Source organism: Filicampus tigris, chromosome 19, assembly GCF_054856515.1.
Source record: "Filicampus tigris isolate MCC_2025a chromosome 19, RoL_Ftig_1.0, whole genome shotgun sequence".
NCBI lineage: Eukaryota > Metazoa > Chordata > Actinopteri > Syngnathiformes > Syngnathidae > Filicampus > Filicampus tigris.
The window spans coordinates 15,297,841-15,317,500 of NC_141235.1; the positions used below are offsets into that span (position 1 = coordinate 15,297,841).

Genomic DNA, 19,660 nt, shown 5'->3' on the forward strand with positions numbered 1-19,660 from the left:
TGCCAGAGAGGTGACATTCCATGTCCCAAGAGCTAGTTTTTGCTGCCGGGGATCGGACCGCCAAGGTCCCTGTCTTCTGCTGCCGTCCAGCTCACACGGCACCCGACCCCTTTGGCCCCTCCCACCAGTGGTGAGCCCATGGGAAGGGGAACCCACGTGTCCTTTTCGGGCTGAGCCCGGCCGGGCCCCATGGGTGCAGGCCCAGCCACCAGGCGCTCGCCATCGAGCCCCACCTCCAGGCCTGGCTCCAGAAGGGGGCCCCGGTGACCCGCATCCGGGCGAGGGAAAACGTGGTCCATTAATTTTATTCCTCATAAGGGGTCATTTTGAGCCGTACTTAGTCTGGTACCTCACCTAGGACCTGTTTGCCATGGGTGACCCTACCAGGGGCATAAAGCCCCAGACAACGTAGCTCCTAGGATCATTGGGGGGCGCAAACCCCTCCACCACGATAAGGTGACGGCTCACGGGGGGCATAATACTATGAACATGATATTACTCATTGGCCTTATAAGCAAAACATTTCTCCATCCAAATCTGAACTCCCAATGATTGAGATAATTCAACAAAATCCAGTTGTTAATTATTATGGAAAGGATAAACCTTAATAATAAAAGAGCATGAATTTAAGAAAATGATTAAAATAAATAAATTGGCTTAAATGCAATTAAAGACATAAATGTGATAGAAAGAAAACAATTAAGCATTAGTCTATTTTGGGTGGAATTAAGATTGATCAGTTCTTAATTAACAAGAAGCCTAATTCATCGACAAGTATTTGGAATTCTGAAAAGTAAGATGTCTAACTGGCTCTCTTAAACACAATAGAGTGTTTTTACTAATATTACCTTATCGTCGCTGTCATTTGGTTAAGTCTAAAAGAAGATAAATAAGTCCTTTTGTCGCAACGTCTTACATTATAGAATCAAAAGGCAAGAATCTCTCTCTATCCGCGCAGCTTTTTTCTATACGCCCCTCAGACTACAGCCCGCCTTATCTGGCAGAAGGAAAACAGAGCAATGATCTCCGAAGGCTGAGGCCTTTTATAGGTCCTCGTCCTTCTGGAAGCTTCGAGATGAGGTCATGGAAAATTCCACTGTAAAACACGCGACTCTCCTGACATTACCTCATTGTTCACCCTTGTCCGAATTACCTTTACTCCATATTTGGAAATATGCCTTATTGCCCATCGGCCTGTGTTAAACAGAGCATATCAGTGTGTGACCATAAATCATATGTCCTGTTCAGTGGCATACAGTCAGCATCACCCAATCATCTTCCTACAAATGTACAATGAAACATAGCTTTTGTAAAATTCCACCATTCAGGCTAATACTTCCTTTTTATCCTAAGGCTTCACCAGTTCCTATATCACAATAAGTAATAATAAATTCAACCTTATGTTTCTCAATCACATTACTACATTTTTCTGCACATGTACTAATAGGCCTAACATAGTTACATTTCTTATCACATGTAACATATTTTGAGAATATGTACATGGCACAAACATAGCATCTAGTAAGCAATTACTGAGTATATTTGTGGCAATAGCTAAGCATGCAAAGCAATCTCAATAACAAGGTTGCAGACAAACGACAACACATCAAAACATAGCAAATGAATGAAACATAGAAAATGATCACAACATACCATAGCAAATAAGCACAGCCAAGTGCACAGCAAACATGCAGAGCAACTAGTACATAATACATCAATATAAAATGATTTATATCATCTGTTGCATTGAATATTGAAAGAATGTTGCATTGAACCTGTCTTTCTGCATGAATTGTGGTCCTGTGTTAAAGCACTAGCGACCTCTTGTGTCTAAATTTGAAGCCGAGAATTTACAATTGAGGTCAATTTCCCCAATTCAAGCCAATGTTGCTCCTAGTAGTCGATTCAATATATTTACCAAATGATCCATCACTTCACCTGACCATGGCGCTTTTGGTAAATCTTTTATACTCCATGTAACGCGACATGGATTACTATTACCCACATTATCTGCAGGACTGCAGAGGAAAAGCATCAAACAACAAGGGTGAAACTGTACCTTTTTGGAGTAATTTGTCTTCTGTAGCTCTCCGGCAGCAAGAACTCTCTCCCACAGTTTGAGAGGAATAGCAGAGACATGGTGTGAGCAGGTGATTGCTGAACTGTGCAATGGAACCAAGTAAGGTGTCTGAATGACTGGCCAGCCCTCTGCCTGCAGGTCAATCACTACCAACTCCTCTTCAACCAAGACCACTAAAGCGCTGGGATCCCCTAGTCAAGACAAGTGATGATGGGAAATACATGCAATTAATTAGCATGCAAAATAGGCCAGCTCAATACTTGATACGGTTGAAGACAATGTTAAATAGTCAATAGCAAAACGGGCTAAATCATGATCATGTATGAAACCTTCAAAATAGTTAAAATGATGAAATTGGGTGTTTCTGTATTTCTACCTACCAGTGTGAAACCGTCCATCTTTGATGACAAAGAAGTCAATGATCCTGGAAGTGAAGTCCAAGGCGACATGAGTTTTATTATGGATGATAGTAACGCAGTGTCTGTCCCCAAAGCTCGCCCTGGGCATGCCACCACTGAAGAGGAGGAATGGTGTCCTATAAAAACGAATAAATGTCAATCAATCATTCCAGAGATTGATAAGAATAACTTGACCACATTTCAAAGTCTTTACGATGGCCAAATGTACTTCATGGGATGATTAACATATTTATTTGGCATTAAAAAATGCCAAATGATCATTATTTTTTTAACAAGATTCTTCTAGTCTTAAGGCTTCTTTATATTCCTGCATCAGCGTGGGTGACAACTGCCGCATTGCGGTCATCACGTGACCGACGTGCCGCGCACACGTCAGAAATTGTTGCTGCGTATACGACGCCGCGAGCATTCTCTCTCATGATTGGTCCGTTATGTCACATGTTGCGATGACGTACACTTTTCCCCGGCTCAATAATTTGAGGGTAATTTATTTGTCACCAAGGAGGAGGGGATCCACCAAGCAGCTTGTTGCTGCTGCGAATCAAACTAGTTTGGCAGCGGCGTGGGTGTTATGACAAGTATGTGTGTGTAAAGAAGCCTACACACGCACGTACCACCTTCGCTGCCACCTTCCAGATCGTTTTCGCAATACAATGAATGCATGGAATTGGCCATAAATGGCAGAGGAAATTCCGCCCTGCGTTTCTTCTTCAGTATCAGCCGTAGCGACGACCCCCGACTTGGAGTGAAACTGCACCACATTTTCAAAACAACCCGTGTGGGTTGCACGCGAGTATAAAGGCAAACTGCTTGCGGCCGCAGTGATGAGCTCGCGGACGTCGCCTGTGGGAGTGTAAAGGAGCCTTCAGACAGTCACTTCAAAAATGGGTGGCTTCAAACAAAAGGTGCTCTGTCCTGAGTTGTTTAACATGTCGAGATGTAAATACCATGAAATAAAAGCTGGAATTCTGAACTTTTGCCTCACATTCATCTTTCGATCTGAAATTCAAATGTCTTCAGTATACAACAAAAACAAAGGAATTTATCCTGCTGTTCCAATACTTTTAAAGGGACTGTATACGCAGAACGGCTTATTTCGCATAATGTGCGGGTCTAAGTCTCCAACTGTATTTGTTTCATGAATGTTCAAATCATCGTATTTATGCCGTGTCGTTTGGTGTTTAGTGTGTGGCAGGCCTAAGACACTTGGGAATGACTTTAAATTGTTAAGAATATGTATGTCCACTTTAACCCATTAAAGCCTAACGTGCCTGGCTCAACAGCTCCCCAAAACTTAAGGTTGTCTTTGGAATTACCAGAAATTCAACACCTACAAAATAATTAATATCTCAGCCCCTGTAGCAGACGGAAACATCATTCTAAAATAATTTGAGCCCTTGGACATGTGGCTTTCACACAGGCCCGAGTTTATCAATATTTACTGTTTCAATCGAAGAAGTAAAAATAAAGTGTCAGCGCAAGAGAAGCACTATTTTTAGTTAAATAAAATCGAGTGGTAATTGCCATCCTCTATTTTGTTCAAAAAACGTTGTTACGGCCCACGTTGTGTCGTAAGTTGTGTGTGTGTGTGGGGGGGCTCTCCCCTGCTCTGCCCTGATTGGTGGCCTTTGTCACCAATTTTGGGGCTGGCTGCGAGTGCGTGGCCAGTCCTTGTATTGGGTAGTTGGCTGGCTGCGAGTGACGTGGCCAGTCCCTGGGCTGGCGGCGAGTGCGTGGCCAGTCCCTGGGCTGGCTGCGAGTGCGTGGCCAGTCCTTGTATTGGGTAGTTGGCTGGCTCGCACTGCCGTTATTTCAGAGCTCCCACGATCGATGGCGTCCGCTATTACTGCTCGAAGAAAGTCCGGGTATCCTCTGACGACTCACGACACAGTCACGTCTATTCTGATGCATTTCATTGGTTAAAAGAACAAAAATTGGATAAAAAAAAAAAAAAAAAAAAAAAAGAAAATTACGTATACGCTCTCCAGGCTCTTGTGGTAGAAACACAGTTATGCTCTCCCATCCTTAATGGGTTAAGCAAATGGTCAAAATGATCAGTTTACCTTTGCATGCACTTTAGTGGGTGTGTCAGCTTGACTTAGAGTACATTCCATGAACATCATCCATCAGTAAAATATAAGACTTGAGAACACGAGCAAATTAAACACATCTCTGAAATTCATGAGTAAATTAAAACAAGACAACATACCCCTCTTTTGTAGGAAGCTGAACTATTTTAGAAATCGCTTTGCAAGGGAAATGTCCTAGAGAAAGAAAGAAAACAAGTTGTTCACTCCCTCCAGGTGAACATTTTTTCCAACAGTATTACAAAGTGTTCAAGAAGCATCCTCACCATAAGGAATGTCTGATTTCTCCACCTCGTTTCCATCTTCCTCATCTATCGTCCAACGACAATAGCTTCCATCACTGTGGGAACTAAGAATGTATCCTCTGTCTTCTGTCCACCACAAACTCTCCAGTTGCTGTGGTGTATGGACATGGCAAAAAAAAAAATCAGGTTTATGTACTGATCAAATCATTGGGCATTCTGTTGATTTGCATATCACTTCCTACCTGAGTAGCCGGAAAGTGCTGGATCGCACACTGTTTCTGAAGATCCCAGATAACAATAAGACCTCGTCCATAGCCAATAGCAACATGATTTGGGTTGGCTGGGTTCTCCTGTAAGGCTTCAACATGTTCTAAACTTCTTTGCACTATACAATCATCGGGTACACTGCAAGAAATGAAGGCGCATTTCTTTACGAAAATACGGCAATATCATAATCGCATCACCACTACCACCAACCCCCACATAGGGATAATATTTCTGTTTTAATTATCATTGTCCAGAATGTGTTATATTAAATATATTAAATAATACAAGGTTTTTAGGGCCGCAGCACCAGGTGGTGTACTCGGGAATTTTACAAAAAAAAGTTACAGTCACTGGTAAATGGGCTGTCACTTGTATAGCGATTTTCTACCTTTGGTACTCAATGCATTTCACACTATACCTCATTCACCTACTGATGACGCAGCATCAGGAGTAACTGAGGGTTCGGTATCTTGCGCAAGGATACTTCAACATGGTCACAATGGCCACGGATTGAACCCACAACTTGGAAGACGACCACTTTACCACTGAGCCATGCTGCCCCCGTAACTACTCTCACTCCAATTTCAGTTGGAAATTTATTGTACGTCTAGCTGTTACGGTACTTGGTAAAACTGAGTTGGTATGCTGCTCTGCATTTTGCAATACACATTTTAATTCCAAGCTTTAATGCGCTTTCCGACAATAAGCCCTCATGCACCACGTTTTTTTCTAGGTTACACTCAGGACAAATTGAATAAAACTAAACAGATTTAACTCCTTCACTGCCAGACATTTTCAGATCCTCTTTTATCCTAACGTTTGAAAAAATATAAATAGGTTCCTGGGATTCAATGGCTTGACTGTGAAGACAAGTAAATTAGTCAATGGCAGTGAATGAGTTAATGTGGTTGCTAGCGCTCCCATTGTGGTTGCTAGCGCTCCCATAAATGATTGGAGGGATAGATTTTTTTCTTTGTCTTAGTAATTTTTGTTTTCCTCTTCAAAGCGCGAAACCCTCCTTTAAGTACAAGATACGAACTGTTGTTGATGTTGTGTGTGCACAACTACGGAGACGAGAGCCGGGCTGTGGCCCTACTTGCTTTCCCTAAATTAAGCTTGAGGTCATCGATATTATCAACGTTGCTTTCACGAAGTGCAATATTACATTAACGTGTCTCGAAAAGAAAAGACAAGCGAGTCCAATGAATGACTGTCCACAAATTGCATACTTGTATTGCAGGTGACGCATGTGGCACAAATCGTCATTTATCAATTAAAATATATATATTTTTTCATTATGACTACTGTAATAAACACCGTTCCTCCTTATGATAACCGTAGTAGTTGGCAGTTGTAGACTAGTACTTATTGCAGCTCAAAATGTGATGATAGCTGGCATTATGGTCTGGAAGATATTTAAAGCAGCACTGGGCAGGAAATCGACCTTAATAAAAAAAATTTCACAACTCTTTTGATGAAACATTGACTTACGAGTAGTTGAATGGGACTTTTGTCATGCCCTGGGGGGGGTCTGTATTGTTTTTACTCGCGCTAAGCAACTTTGAGGAGGATGTAAGCAACCCTGGCACACAAAAAAAAAATACAAATGTCCTGAATTGCTCTTCGGCATACTCACTTCCTCCTTTCTCTATAAGGAACTCGGACATCTACATACTATTACTGGTGTCATGGCAGAAGCACCAAAACAAACAAAAAAATAAAAGTATTGTTTGAACAAAATTAGATTCATTACCTCATTGCTATTCATCTTTCCCACAGCCACTGTAAATAGAAATTCAATTCAGTCCAACTTGCAGGCCAGCGAGAGCTCAGGATTTCACGACACTACGCGCTGGCGTGCATGGGAAATGTGGTAGACTTTTGTCATAACACTACCGCTTCTGTCCACATGGCGCCGCCATAACCAACACAAACTGACAACACATTGTTGCTTTAAAGGACGTAAATATTCACAGAAATCAATGAAAACACCCTGGATGGTCTTGATATTTGAAGTTCTTCATTGTTAAATATTGCCATAGATTATCATTTTATAATGAAGCAATTTAACTCATTCACTGCCATTGGCGAATTTACTTGTCTTTTCACAGTCCAGCTATTCAACCCCAGGAACTTATTTATATTTTTTTCAAACGTGAGGGTAAAAGAGGGTCTGAAAATGTCTGGCAGTGAATGACTTAAAATCAAGAAGCTATTGTTCACAAACAGCCTATCCATAATTGTTCTGTAAAGCAAGTGCAGATATACAATATGTTTTGTAAAATACTGTCAATTCACCATTAGAGTTTTGGGGAAAAAATAGAGGCATTTTTTTAGTCCATATCACCCACCCTTACTTGACACTTAAATTTTCCATGGTTTCATACCATTAAATGTACAGCACTACTTATTGCATATGACCAAACTTCAGTGTTTGAACACTGGATGATTTTATTTAACAATTAAAGAATTTTATATTTGTAAATGTAGAATTTTTTTCAAGCTATACATTTTCCCACCTGTTGGCAACTTCGGCAAGACTGATGTTCCTCTCTTCAAGCTCTCTGAAGCCAGGGACCTGAACTATAAAGACATGCCCCCCCTCAGTTCCCAGCAGCAACAGCTCCCCAGAAGAGTGGGCCAGCACTGCTGTCACTCTGGTCACACTTGGTGGGGCACTAAGGAGAAGTTCAGACGAGAGATTAAGCATTGTTAACACTACAGGATTTTAAAATATGATGTAAATTGTCTCAAAGTACAAGTGCGTAATTCTTTTCTAACTAGAGAAAACAATTTCTGGAGAAAATGCGTGTGAAGGCGAAGGAAGCTGAAAAGAAACTGCGGAATGCATTGGAAGGAAGTTGAATAAAGTGGAATATAGTTGAATGGTACTGAATAAAGTGGAATAAAGTGTAATGAAGTGGAATGAAGTGGTATGATACTAAATGAAGTTGAATGACCTCTATGAAAAACTGTGGAATGCATTGAAATGATAGTGAATGAAGATGAATGACTTCAAAATGTAGAGAAAAGCATGGAATGAGGAGGACATCAAAAATCAGAAGGGAAAAAAAGATTTCCGGTTAATTTCCAGGTAATTTGGGTCATTTCCGGTCCATTTCCGGGTCACTTCCGGTCCGTTTCCGAGTCATTTGGGCGACTTTCGGTTCATTTCCGGGTCATTAAGACCACTTCTGTTCCATTGCCGGGTCATTTGGGCCGATTCCGGTCCATTTACGGGTCAATTGGGCCACTTCCGGTCCATTTCCGGGTCATTTGGGTCACTTCCTGTTGATTTTTAGTCCATCCCCAAGATGGCCGCCATTGGCGAGACCTAGGGGTGAGTATCCCCAGTCTAGCTAATGTCCCTGTCCAAGATGGCCGCCACACCGGGGAGACCTCGGGTTGAGTATCCCCGGTATAGCTGATGTCCCTGACCAAAATGGCCGCCGCACCGGGGAGACCTTGGGTTGAGTATCCCCAGTCTAGCTAATGTCCCCGCCCAAGATGGTCGCCGCACCGGGATGAGACCTCGGGTGAGTATCCCCAGTCTAGCTAATGTCCATGTCCAAGATGGCCACCGCACCGGGGAGACCTCGGAGTGAGTATCCCGAGTTTAGCTAATGTCCCTGCCCAAGGTGGCCGCCGCACTGGGGAGACATTGAAGTGATATCTCCAGTCTAGCTAATGTCCCTGTCCACGATGGCCGCCGCACCGGGAAGACCTCAGGGTGAGTATCCCCAGTCTAGCTAATGTCCCTGTCCAAGATGGCCGCCGCACAGAGGAGACCTCGGGGTGAGAACAGTATCCCCAGTCCAGCTTATGTCCCTGCCCAAGATGGCCGCCTGTCCAAGATGGCCGCCGCACTTGGAAGACTTCTGGGTGACTTTTCCCAGTCAAGCTAATGTCCCTGCCCAAGATGGCCGCCGCACATGGAAGAACTCGGGGTGAGTATCCCCAGTCAAGCTAATTTCCGTGCCCAAGATGGCCGCAGCACATGGAAGAACTCGGGGTGAGTATCCCCAGTCTATCTAATGTCCCTGCCCAAGATGGCTGCCTGTCGAGGATTGCCGCCGCACTTGGATGACTTTGGGATGAGAATCCCCAGTCAAGCAAATATCCCTGCCCAAGATGGCCGCCGGACCGGGGAGACCTTGGGGTGGGTATCCCTAGTCTAGCTAATGTCCCTGCCCAAAATGGCCACCGCACTGGTGAGACCTCGGGGTGAGTATCCCCAGTCTAGCTAACGTCCCTGTCCAAGATGGCCGCCGCACGGGGAAGACGCGGGGTGAGTATCCCCAGTCTAGCTAATGTCCCTCCCCAAGATGGCCGCCTGTCCAAGATGTCCGCCGCACTGGGGAGACCTCGGGGTGAGTATCCCCAGTCTAGCTAATGTCCCTGCCCAAGATGGCCGCCGCACTGGGGATACCTCGGGGTGAGTTTCCCCAGTCTAGCTCATGTCACTGTCCAAGATTGCGGCAACACTGAAGAGACCAAGGGGCAATAACGTTAGTCCACTGGAAATGAAAGGTGAAATTGTGTGGCTTTTTTAAGGGTGAATGAGTTGAATGACTTGAATTCGTGGAAATTTGAATATTTTAAATTCGAAAAGTTAAATCTGCCAATGAAAATGAAAGGTGAATAGTTGAATTTTTGTGTTTTTTTAAGGGTGAATGAGTTGATTGTGTGGGAAATAGGAATTTGGGGTGTGATGAAAAGCTTGACCAATTTGAGTCGAATGAGATGAATGTTGTGAATTTCAAATTGGAATCATGTAAATGTAAATTGGTGAATATGGCAATGGGAATGAATGGTGGAATTTTGTGGGTTTTTTATGGGTGACTAAGTTGAATTTTTGGAGGAATATTGGGTGTGTTGAATAGCTTTTCCAATGTGAGTTGAATGAGTTGAATCTAGTGAATTTGAAATTGGAATGGTGGAAATGGGAAATGTTGTAAGTGCCATTGGAAATGAATGTTTTTTTGGGGGGTGAAAAATGCGAAATATTGGAGAATCGGTCAATTTGGGGAACGTAAAAAAAATTCTACCCCAGAAGGCGCGAATTTTACGAATGTTTTGAAACTTGAATGAAGTGAATCGGGTGAAAAATGTGGAAGGAGTCGCACGCCAAAAAAGTGGAGTGGAATAATAATAATAATAAACTAGGAATAACATATGGCCTTCGCCTTCACACAACTATAGGAATAGTAATAGAATCGCCTTCGCCTTCACACAATAAACTGTAGGAATAACAATAATAATACGTTACTGAGACAAAGAACAGTAGAGCTTGGAGTCGCCCCGTGCTGACAGCAGCGAACGAGTACTGGTTGTATTCGAAACTTCGGCTTCTAACTATGGAAAAGCTTTTCTTTTTCATTTAAAATTGTTCACCTAAACGGGATGCGTTGGGTTGTGGGAGGATGGGGGGTTTGTGGTTGACAGATATTTGAAGGACAAGTCAAGTGCATGTCGGACTGTATGCACTGGATTATGTCTAGCGTCTTCGTCGCGCAAATTGGGGCCCCCACGGAGAATGGTGCCCTACACACTGTGTGTACTTCGTGTATAGGGAGCGGCGGCACTGGGCCTGTTTTTGGAGTTCGGTCATTAACAGAGCTGGGCATTCTGCCTAGCCGATGACGTCCATTTTGCAGGCAAAAAACAGGAAATTACCAAAAAAAAAAAGACGGATTAAGCATAAATGGAAGGACATTGATGATTATTGTTTTGTTTGATGCAGGTAAGTTTGCTGCTTGATTCGTGTGTATTTTACATCAGGAATGTTTTTGATCAGCTAATGGGTCCTAATAGCGTGCCACGTGACGCCACATCGGGTCAACATAGATGGTAGACAAGTATAGATGCACGCTTGCAGACGATTAGTGTTAGTGCTGCTTCTCAAAAAGAAACGTGCCAAGTAAACACTTCTGCTATGGAACTTGCAGAAATGACTCCAGACACTACAACCGCCCACATATGAAGGATGTATTCTTTATTCGTTTCCGGAAGCCAAAACCTCAGAGGGATAAATGTGAATGATGGGTCAACTTATGCGGACGTCCAAAAGACCAGTTTAATGACAGCAAGGTGAAGCCTTTTACCTTCATATGTAGTAAGCATTTGGTTGGGGGCCATATGGTCCCACAGATGGCAGTGCCGATCCCTTACCGGCCACTGCTTGTATGGAAGAGGTAAGCCATTTCGATAAATTAATATTTGGTCCGGCCGGACATATGTGACGAATAAAGGGACCGCAAATTTTTAGTAAAATGCCCGGCTCTGCTCATTAGATGCACGCAGGCTGAGCCGTGATTATCAATACCTGAGCAACTGTTATGTCATTTGCAGTCGACACTACAGCAAGTGGCAAAATGGCATCCCCCTGAGATTAATAAAATCAGGTGGATTGTGATGCTTAATTCATATTCCACAAACATAATAGTATACAGAATATACTGTGTTCAGACTAGTGGGGCTGCATAGAATATATTATTGCAAAGAAAATTTAGGGGTTGACTTTGCCTTTAAAGTATTTTTTTTACAGGAGGTGTTATTTTCTGTATTGTAGAGTATTCTCTGGACAAATCTGACTATTAAATAGTGAATTTACAGTCATATGCAATTGTGTACAAAATGTCTCAATTTATTTATCCCTGTCTTGTCTTCAAACGCCATCCTTACAATTCCAGTGTATATATTGAAAAAAAATTGTGCGTAACAATGTTAGCTAAAGTTGAATTCAATTCTATTTTCTAATATAGCATGACCCTGCATTCTAACCAGGACTGGACTAGCATGTAAAAATTGTCCCTGGATTTTTTAGTTTTGTTTGTCTCTTGTTGTCGTTTTACAGTAAGCAGCTGGGTCTCCCGTGACTGCTTACTGCTGTGAGCCAACAGCAATATAATGTAAAGTGATGAAAATGAAACAAAAGTACAACAACCCACCATTTTATCTTGTGCTCAGCCCTGATTATAAAACTGAGGAAAACTGAGTTTGTACACTCATGCATCGCTCATAGTAGCAAATAAAGAGAGCAACTATCCATCCAGCGAGAGAGCAACTATTCAATACAGTAGAAACTGAAAATTACATCACTAATGTGTACTTAAACAAGTTATCAAGTAAACAGGTACCCTAGGTACACGCATAACAAAACTAGCCTCTCACATACAAAAGATGCTCCCCGCAGCAGGAAGGAAATAAATAAATAAAATAACCAGCCACGATTAATCGAATATTGGTTAAAAATTGATTAGCTCAGATTAATCGATTAATCAAGTCGATAAATTGCATAATCGGTTTGCTTAAATTCATCTAGAAAATTATGTCTTGAAACGTTTTGTCATTCCAAATGCCCAGCTAATTTTGAATGTGTAGATCAAATTATGCGTTTGCGTCGAACATCATTGCGTATTGTGTTTGTGGATGGCTGCAGAACCACACTAGCACACAGAGACAAGTGTGGTAGCGATTTTTAAAAAATCTAATCGAATCGAAAATATGGAACTGAAAATCTAATCGAATCAGGGATTGAGTGAATTGTTCCATCCCTAAAAATAGCGCATGCATAAGGGAAGCGGGTTTGGGGATGCGACTAATAGGCAATCTGACTAACCTCGTAACTGACAGTAGCATCAGAGCGCCAAAACAAAGATAAGATAAGATAAGATAAGAATGCCTTTATTGATCCCACAGTGGGGAAATTTCCATTGTTACAGCAGCAAAGATATAGGTCACACAGGGACGGCGGCATAATGTGGCCATTAATGTATAACATTGACGGCAAACATTTAGGATCAAACCTATGTAAATATACGCAGTAACGTGTATATACACATGTATATACACACCAACCTACATCTACATAAAAAGTATGAGGAACACTCATTTTGACCTGTACATAGTACAGAGGAAAAATACTCTAAGTGACAGTGCTGCAGTGCTGTAGTGAAATGTAAGGAACAGCATTGGATACAAATAAAACTAGACTAACAGTAGTGGGGAATGTTGAGTATTGCACGGTATTACAGTAGTCGGGAATATTGGGTATTGCACGATATGAGCTAAGGTGCAGGACTGCACAATTGCACTAATGTCCGCCAGTTTGTAGAGACTACACAATGTTCTTGTTAAAGAGTCTGACAGCAACAGGCAAGAAGGAACGGCGGAATCTCTCCTTTGCACAGCGAGGGTGTAACAGTCTGTCACTGAAGGAGCTGTGGAGTGCTGTTAGGGTGCCCTGGAGGGGGTGGTCCGGGTTGTCCAGCATTGATGACAGCTTGGCCAACATCCTCCTGTCCCCCACCGAGTCCGCAGAGTCCAGGGAGCAGCCCAGGAAAGAGCCGGCCCTCCTGACCAGTTTGTCCAGCCGCTTCTTGTCCCGGGCCGAGACGCCGCCTGCCCAGGTGACCACTCCCGAGTCATAAAAGTTCCTGAGGAGTGTCCCCTGAACCCCAAAAAACCTCAGTCTCCTGAGTAGGAAGAGCCTGCTCTGACTCTTCCTATAGAGGGCGTCTGTGTTGTCGCACCAGTCCAGTTTATTGTTCAGATGAACACCCAGGTACTTGTAAGTTGAGACTCTCAACATCTGTGCCCCGGATATTCACTGGTGCAGGTGCAGAGTGCTGGCGTCTACCGAAATCCACCACCATTTCTTTGGATTTCCCCGCATTGATCAGGAGGCGGTTCTGCTGGCACCAGTCCACAAAACCCTGAGTAAGTTCTCTGTACTCCCGATCATCTCCGCCTGTGATGAGGCCAACAATCGCAGAGTCGTCAGAGAACTTCTGCAGGTGACAGGTAGGGGTGTTGTAGTTGAAGTCCCAGGTGTAGAGGGTGAACAGGAAGGAAGCCAAGACAGTCCCCTGTGGGGCCCCCGTGCTACAGAGGAGCACGTCAGACACACAGTCCTATGTCCTCACAAACTGGCCGGTTTGTGAGGTAGTCCTGGATCCATGTGGTGAGGTGGTGCGCCACCCCCGCCCGCTCCAGCCTGTCTCCCAGTAGGGTGGGCTGGATGGTGTTGAAAGCACTGGAGAAATCAAAGAACATGATCCTCACAGTGCTCCCCGCCTTCTCCAGGTGGGAGAGTGAAGTGTGGAGGAGGTAGATGATAGCATCATCCACACTGATGCCAGGCTGATATGCGAACTGGAGTGGGTCCATTGAGGAGCTCACCAGGGGGCGCAGGTGGACAAGGACCAGTCTCTACAGGGTCTTCATCAGGGGAGACGTCAGCGCCACTGGTCTGAAGCTGTTGAGCTCCTTCGGGTGGGGGGTCTTTGGCACCGGGACCAGGCAGGATGTTTTCCATAGCTGGGGGACCCTGCCCAGCTTCAGGCTCAGATTGAACATGTGCTGGACAATTCCACACAGCTGGTCTGCTCAGGATTAGAGGAGCTGGGGGCTGATGCCATCTGGACCTACTGCCTTCCTCGCCTTCATCTTCTTCAGCTGGTTCCTCACCTGAGATGTTGTGAAGGCCAAGGCTGGGCAGGAGGGAGTGGTGGCTATCTGCTGTAGCTGGGAGCTGGAGACTGTGGAGAAAAGGGGGAAGGGGGTGACACGCCCAGCAGGAGGAGTAGGTGTAGGCTGCAGCAGGAGAGACTGAGTGGAGGCAGGCATCTGATCGAACCTATTGAAAAAGAGGTTCAGCTCATTTGCCCACTGCAGGTCCCCCCCAGTCCGGGTCTTGGGTTGTCCGTGGCCTGAGATGGTCTTCAGGCCCCTCCAGACTCCCCTGGCGTTATTCTGCAGCAGCTGCTCCTCCATCCTCTTCCTGTAGGACCTTTTCCCCTCTCTGATCCTCCTCCTCAGCTGGCGCTGCACAGTCTTCCGCTCCTCTATGTTGCCTGACGCAAAAGCCCTCCTCTTCTCCTTCAGGAGAGCTTTTATGTCTGGTGTGATCCAGGGTTTGTTGTTGGAGAAACACCTTACTGCCCTGGTGGATATGGTGTTCTCCATGCAGAAATTTATAAAGTCTGTAACAGTGTCCGTTAAACTACTAATGTCTTCCCCGTGAGCATCGCTGAATACTTCCCACACAGTTGTGCTGAAGCAGTCCTTTAAGGCCTCCTCAGCCTCTCCAGACCATCTCTGAACCGTGCGGGTCACAGCTGGCTGCCTGCGGACCAGAGGTTTGTACACAGACTGGAGAGCCACCAGGTTGTGATCAGCTTTGCCCAGCGGGGGGAGGGGCAGTGATGTGTATGCCTCCTTGGTGTTGGCATAGAAAAGGTCCAGTGTTTTATTGTCTCTGGTGTGGCAGGTGACATACTGTGTGAATGAAGGCAGAGAGGAGGAAGGGGAGGCATGTTTGAAGTCACCAGAGATGAGTATCAGGGCATTTGGGTGCTGTGTTTGTAGCCTGCTCACTGCTGCAGTCAAGACATCACAGGCTGTGTCGCTGCTGGCAGCTGGTGGGACGTAGACGGTCACCGCGATCACACGACTAAACTCTCGCGGGATGTAGAATGGCCTCATGCCAACAGCTAGCAGCTCAATATCCCTGCTGCAAAGCTGCTCCTTAATCGTGATGTGCCCAGGATTACACCATCTATCGTTCACAAACACAGCCAGCCCTCCTCCTTTCCTCTTTCCACTCTCCAGCGTCCTGTCCGCGCGTATGATTTGGAAGCCGTCCAATTCTACGACCGCGTTCGGCGTTAGTGCTGTTAGCCACGACTCCGTGAATAGCATCAGGCTAGCCTCCCGGAAGTCCCTCTCATGCCGGGTAAGCGCCGCTAGCTCGTCCATCTTGTTGGGGAGCAATCTAACATTCCCCATGATAACAGACGGAAGGACAGGATGGTATCGTCTCCTCCTTTCCCGGCATTTAAACCCCGCACGAGATCCCCGTCTCTTCCTCCTCAGCTCACGGGGGATATCGGGTCTCGCCCCGGGAGCCGGCGCAGGGTTTGCACGGAGTGCTAACAGCTGATTCCGGCTGTAGACAATGGGGGCGCGGCTCCGAGCCAAGTCGCCGGACACGATCGTGCAAAAAAATAGCCATCAGCAGCAGCAAGAATACCGCAGTTTGGGTGTCCATTGCTACGCAAGTTACGACTATCAACTATATGAAAAAGGTATGAGGTAGAGTAATATTAAGGAACAAAAACACACGAAAAGGCTCACCGATGAGTGCGGCGCCGGAACCGGAAAACCCCCCTTCTTAACAAAGACAAAACCTTTTTTCACCAGTGATACTTTTTCTTAGCATGATAAATTCAAGTAAAGCATCCAAGCGTGACATTGGACCGAAATGTGCGTGTCACGTTCAATACGTGAGTGTTGACAGCTCTGCTGCCACCTTCTTTAGCATTCTATAAGTAAAGTGGTTATGCATGACTACTACTTCTTATTTTTCAAATTCGTCTTCCATTTCATTATCTACTGTCTTTTAGCTGTTGGTAAATACTTGGTGCATTACCGCTTAAGAAGGTGGATGTAATGCACAGAAAGTCAACACCATTAGGGAGTGGGGAATTTGGGTGCTTGTCCGAGCATAAGCACAGGACTAGCCAAATAGCTGTGATTTATGGTCTGAAAAGTACGGTAATCGTTTAGAGATCGAAAATTTTCCAAATCCTCAGTCAGTGAATCATTTCAGATTTCCGTAGTCATCCAGGAAAGAAGGCTGATTGTCTTTGTGTTGAAACAAAATAAGACATTTACAAATGTCTGCATTTACTTTGGATAATAATGATCAACATTTTAAGACATTTTATGGGTCAAACGTATAACCTAATCTAACCATAATTAATTTTACTTGTGCAATTTCTGCACTCAGTTTTAAATTTGTTTTTGAATAAAGGGATGGAAATTGAAACATACTTTTAAAATCTGATTCATGTTCATCAAATCCTAGTAGTCAACAAATTGAACTCTGTGGACATTTTTTTTTTGTTTTACCCAGGTGGACCAGTGAGAGTGAAGCGTCCTATCTCTAGAAGCTCTGAAAGTCCTGTGTGGGCTCTCAAAGTCCACATGTGCAAGCTGTTGTCGTCCAGTAGAGTCACCAGTTCAACCTAAACAAAACGCATTGTATAACATACATGAAATAATATAACCATGATTACATTATTTGATGTATAACAATATTCCAAACAGTGATAACATTTCTTAGAAACAAATTATATCCAAAAAAAGCTCGACTCTTTGTTAAATATTGGAAAAAGTGCTTTGAGATATCTGTACCTGGTGGGGGAGAAAGTGTACTTGTGTGACTGCGGCATTCTCATCATGTAGACCCATGAACTCCACACCCGGGGCTCCATATCTGCCCTTAGGTTATGGAAACACTTGACCACTTTTAAATCAAATCAAAAAATCACAAGGCACATGTCAAAATAAACTTAAAATACAACTACAACCAACAGTTTGACTCATTTTCCTTTTATAAACATGTTGTCACTATTATATACCATATACAGTCCAACAGTTCTTCACTTGAGAAATGTGTTTCTAATGTGCAGAGCTTGGCATTCCGCCCATGTGATGGACTGGTCCGTCTATCCACCTATGACAAATGGCCATTTTGTAGGCGATAAACGAAAGACGGGAAAATAAAAAAAAATAGGTGAACTAAGCATAGTCGGAAGCCCATGTTTTCTATCCAAGTAATCGTCTATCGTCTATTTTCGCTGAGAGGCTTCCATTTCCCGTTGGCCACGGCAGAGGCTTTTTGACAGCTTCTGGGTCCGAAAAGGAGTATTATTTAGTCCGGTAACAGTGAGGCTTCTATAGAGGCGGATTGAAGGGCAGCGGAAGGGTACCCCGGCTGCAGACGGAAGGCAACAAACGGACCAGGAAATTTTTGTAAAATGTCCAGCTGTGCTAATGTGTTTGGTCATGCTTCAAATTTCCCCCTAGGCAGACTGACAAAGGTTATCTTATCAACGGACAACTTACAAGTAATAAAGCTATTCAGAGACACCTCTGAGGTCATGGGTTAAAATATACAAAATTAGAACTTTTACAGCAGAAACACCAATCTTAAAAAAGGATACAATTTGATGGCTCCTGAACGGGTACCAATGGCCAGCAGCTGCAGAGAAGGACTGTAGCCCAGGGCACTGGGTTGGTGGGGGAAGCCATGCTCCACAGTCTAGGCAAGGAAAACCCAGTTTTATTCATAAAGCACATTTCATACACAAGCTAACTCATTGTGCTTCACACAAGCAAAGACACAACACCTGCAGGCATTTACAAACAAAACCATGGCTATGTTTACATGGACACATTTATTCAGATTAAACGCCTGATCAGAATAAAAATGCTTCATGTACACACCCTATTCGTATTATTCTGACCTGATCAAGACCATTCCAATCAAGATTTTATTCCAAAGAAGAGAGGTGGTTTATGTCGATTGTTAATCCGATTGGCGCGCATGAAAACACTTATTCCGACATTTCAGAACAAACCGTCTTTACCGAGCATGTCTGTGACATCAGTATACGCGTTTCTGTTATTCCCAGAAGGTAGTAGAAGAAGAGTGAGCAAAAGACACAGCTGGCGCAAAACTTAACTGGTACATTTGCAGCTCCATTTGGAAGTGTTAACACGACGTAACAGCGCAAACGGGAAAATCTGCGAAATAACGCGAACGTTTAAAGGAGAAGTCAACCCAAACATATTATTTCAAGAATATGTTCTATGTAGTTACAATAAGGTTCTACTAGTTACAATAAGGCATTCTGATTAATGTGTTTGTGGAATAAGAGGGGGGTGGCCATTTTGTCACTTCTGTCGACTGAAAATAACATCACAACTGCTCACGGCTCAGGTAACGACCAATAACGGCTGACCTGTTTTCTGAAGCTGAGCCATGATTGTTGAAGTTGTGATGTCATTTTCAGTTAACGGAAGTGACAAAATGGTCGCCCCCTGAGATGGCTAAAAAGGGGTGGATTTTGCTGCTTAACTCAAATTCCACAAACGCAATATTGATCAGAATGCCGTGTTTCAACTAGTGGGCCTGCTGGAAACATTTTCTTGGAAAAAATGTGTTTGGGTTGATTTCCTCTTTAAAGAAGAAATGGATGTAGCGATGTTTTGTTGACACGGAAGTCACTATGGCTTCTACTACTACTTCCGGTATATTTGGTCAATCTGCGCATGTCAAAATAATTTGTTCCGCTCAAAAGTGTGATACATGAACTTGCAAGTCCTAATCGGATCAATATTTTTAGTGACCATGAAAACAGTGCATCCGATCATTTTTACCCGAAGGGCCTCTGTCTATGTAAACGTAGCTAAATAGAGACAAGAGAATGGACACAAAGATGAAGGGTGAGGTGAACAGTAAAAAAATACCTATAAAAGTCTTAAGTCGAAAGTAAATACATTTTCAGACAAGAAAGTATCACATAAAATAATTAACAAGGAATATAACCAGTGTTACCATGTGTGTGTATCTCTGGATAGATCTTGTCTGTGTTATTAAAGTTTGTTTAAAAGACCTGAAAAACTCTAAGGAAAACATACTGTGGAAAATATGGCCTCTGTGAGCAGTCACCCTACCGTGGTGGAGGGGTTTGTGTGATGATCAAAAGA

The 19,660-nt window shown here is 43.9% G+C and overlaps 1 protein-coding gene across 5 annotated transcripts in view; it reads right to left on the reverse strand.

Annotated features, from left to right (window-relative positions):
- The window catches only part of llgl2 (LLGL scribble cell polarity complex component 2), a 102,108-nt gene that overhangs the window by 60,958 nt on the left and 21,490 nt on the right, over nucleotides 1–19,660 (reverse strand). For 4 of the 5 annotated variants that reach the window (XR_015082394.1, XR_015082395.1, XR_015082396.1 and 1 more), the window contains exons 3-11: nucleotides 18,112–18,209; nucleotides 17,300–17,381; nucleotides 17,015–17,130; nucleotides 7,618–7,776; nucleotides 5,074–5,236; nucleotides 4,853–4,982; nucleotides 4,709–4,763; nucleotides 2,461–2,615; nucleotides 2,060–2,271 (exon numbers count right to left, since the gene is read on the reverse strand). Coding sequence is in view for 2 of the 5 variants with exons in the window: in XM_086015680.1 (XP_085871806.1) it covers nucleotides 2,060–2,271; nucleotides 2,461–2,615; nucleotides 4,709–4,763; nucleotides 4,853–4,982; nucleotides 5,074–5,236; nucleotides 7,618–7,776; nucleotides 17,015–17,130; nucleotides 17,300–17,381; nucleotides 18,112–18,209 (1,170 nt within the window). In the remaining 3 variants the exon portion in view is untranslated. Of the gene's footprint in view, nucleotides 1–2,059; nucleotides 2,272–2,460; nucleotides 2,616–4,708; nucleotides 4,764–4,852; nucleotides 4,983–5,073; nucleotides 5,237–6,851; nucleotides 6,881–7,617; nucleotides 7,777–17,014; nucleotides 17,131–17,299; nucleotides 17,382–18,111; nucleotides 18,210–19,660 lie in introns of those variants that run through there. The other variant, XM_086015681.1, reaches the window with a different exon arrangement.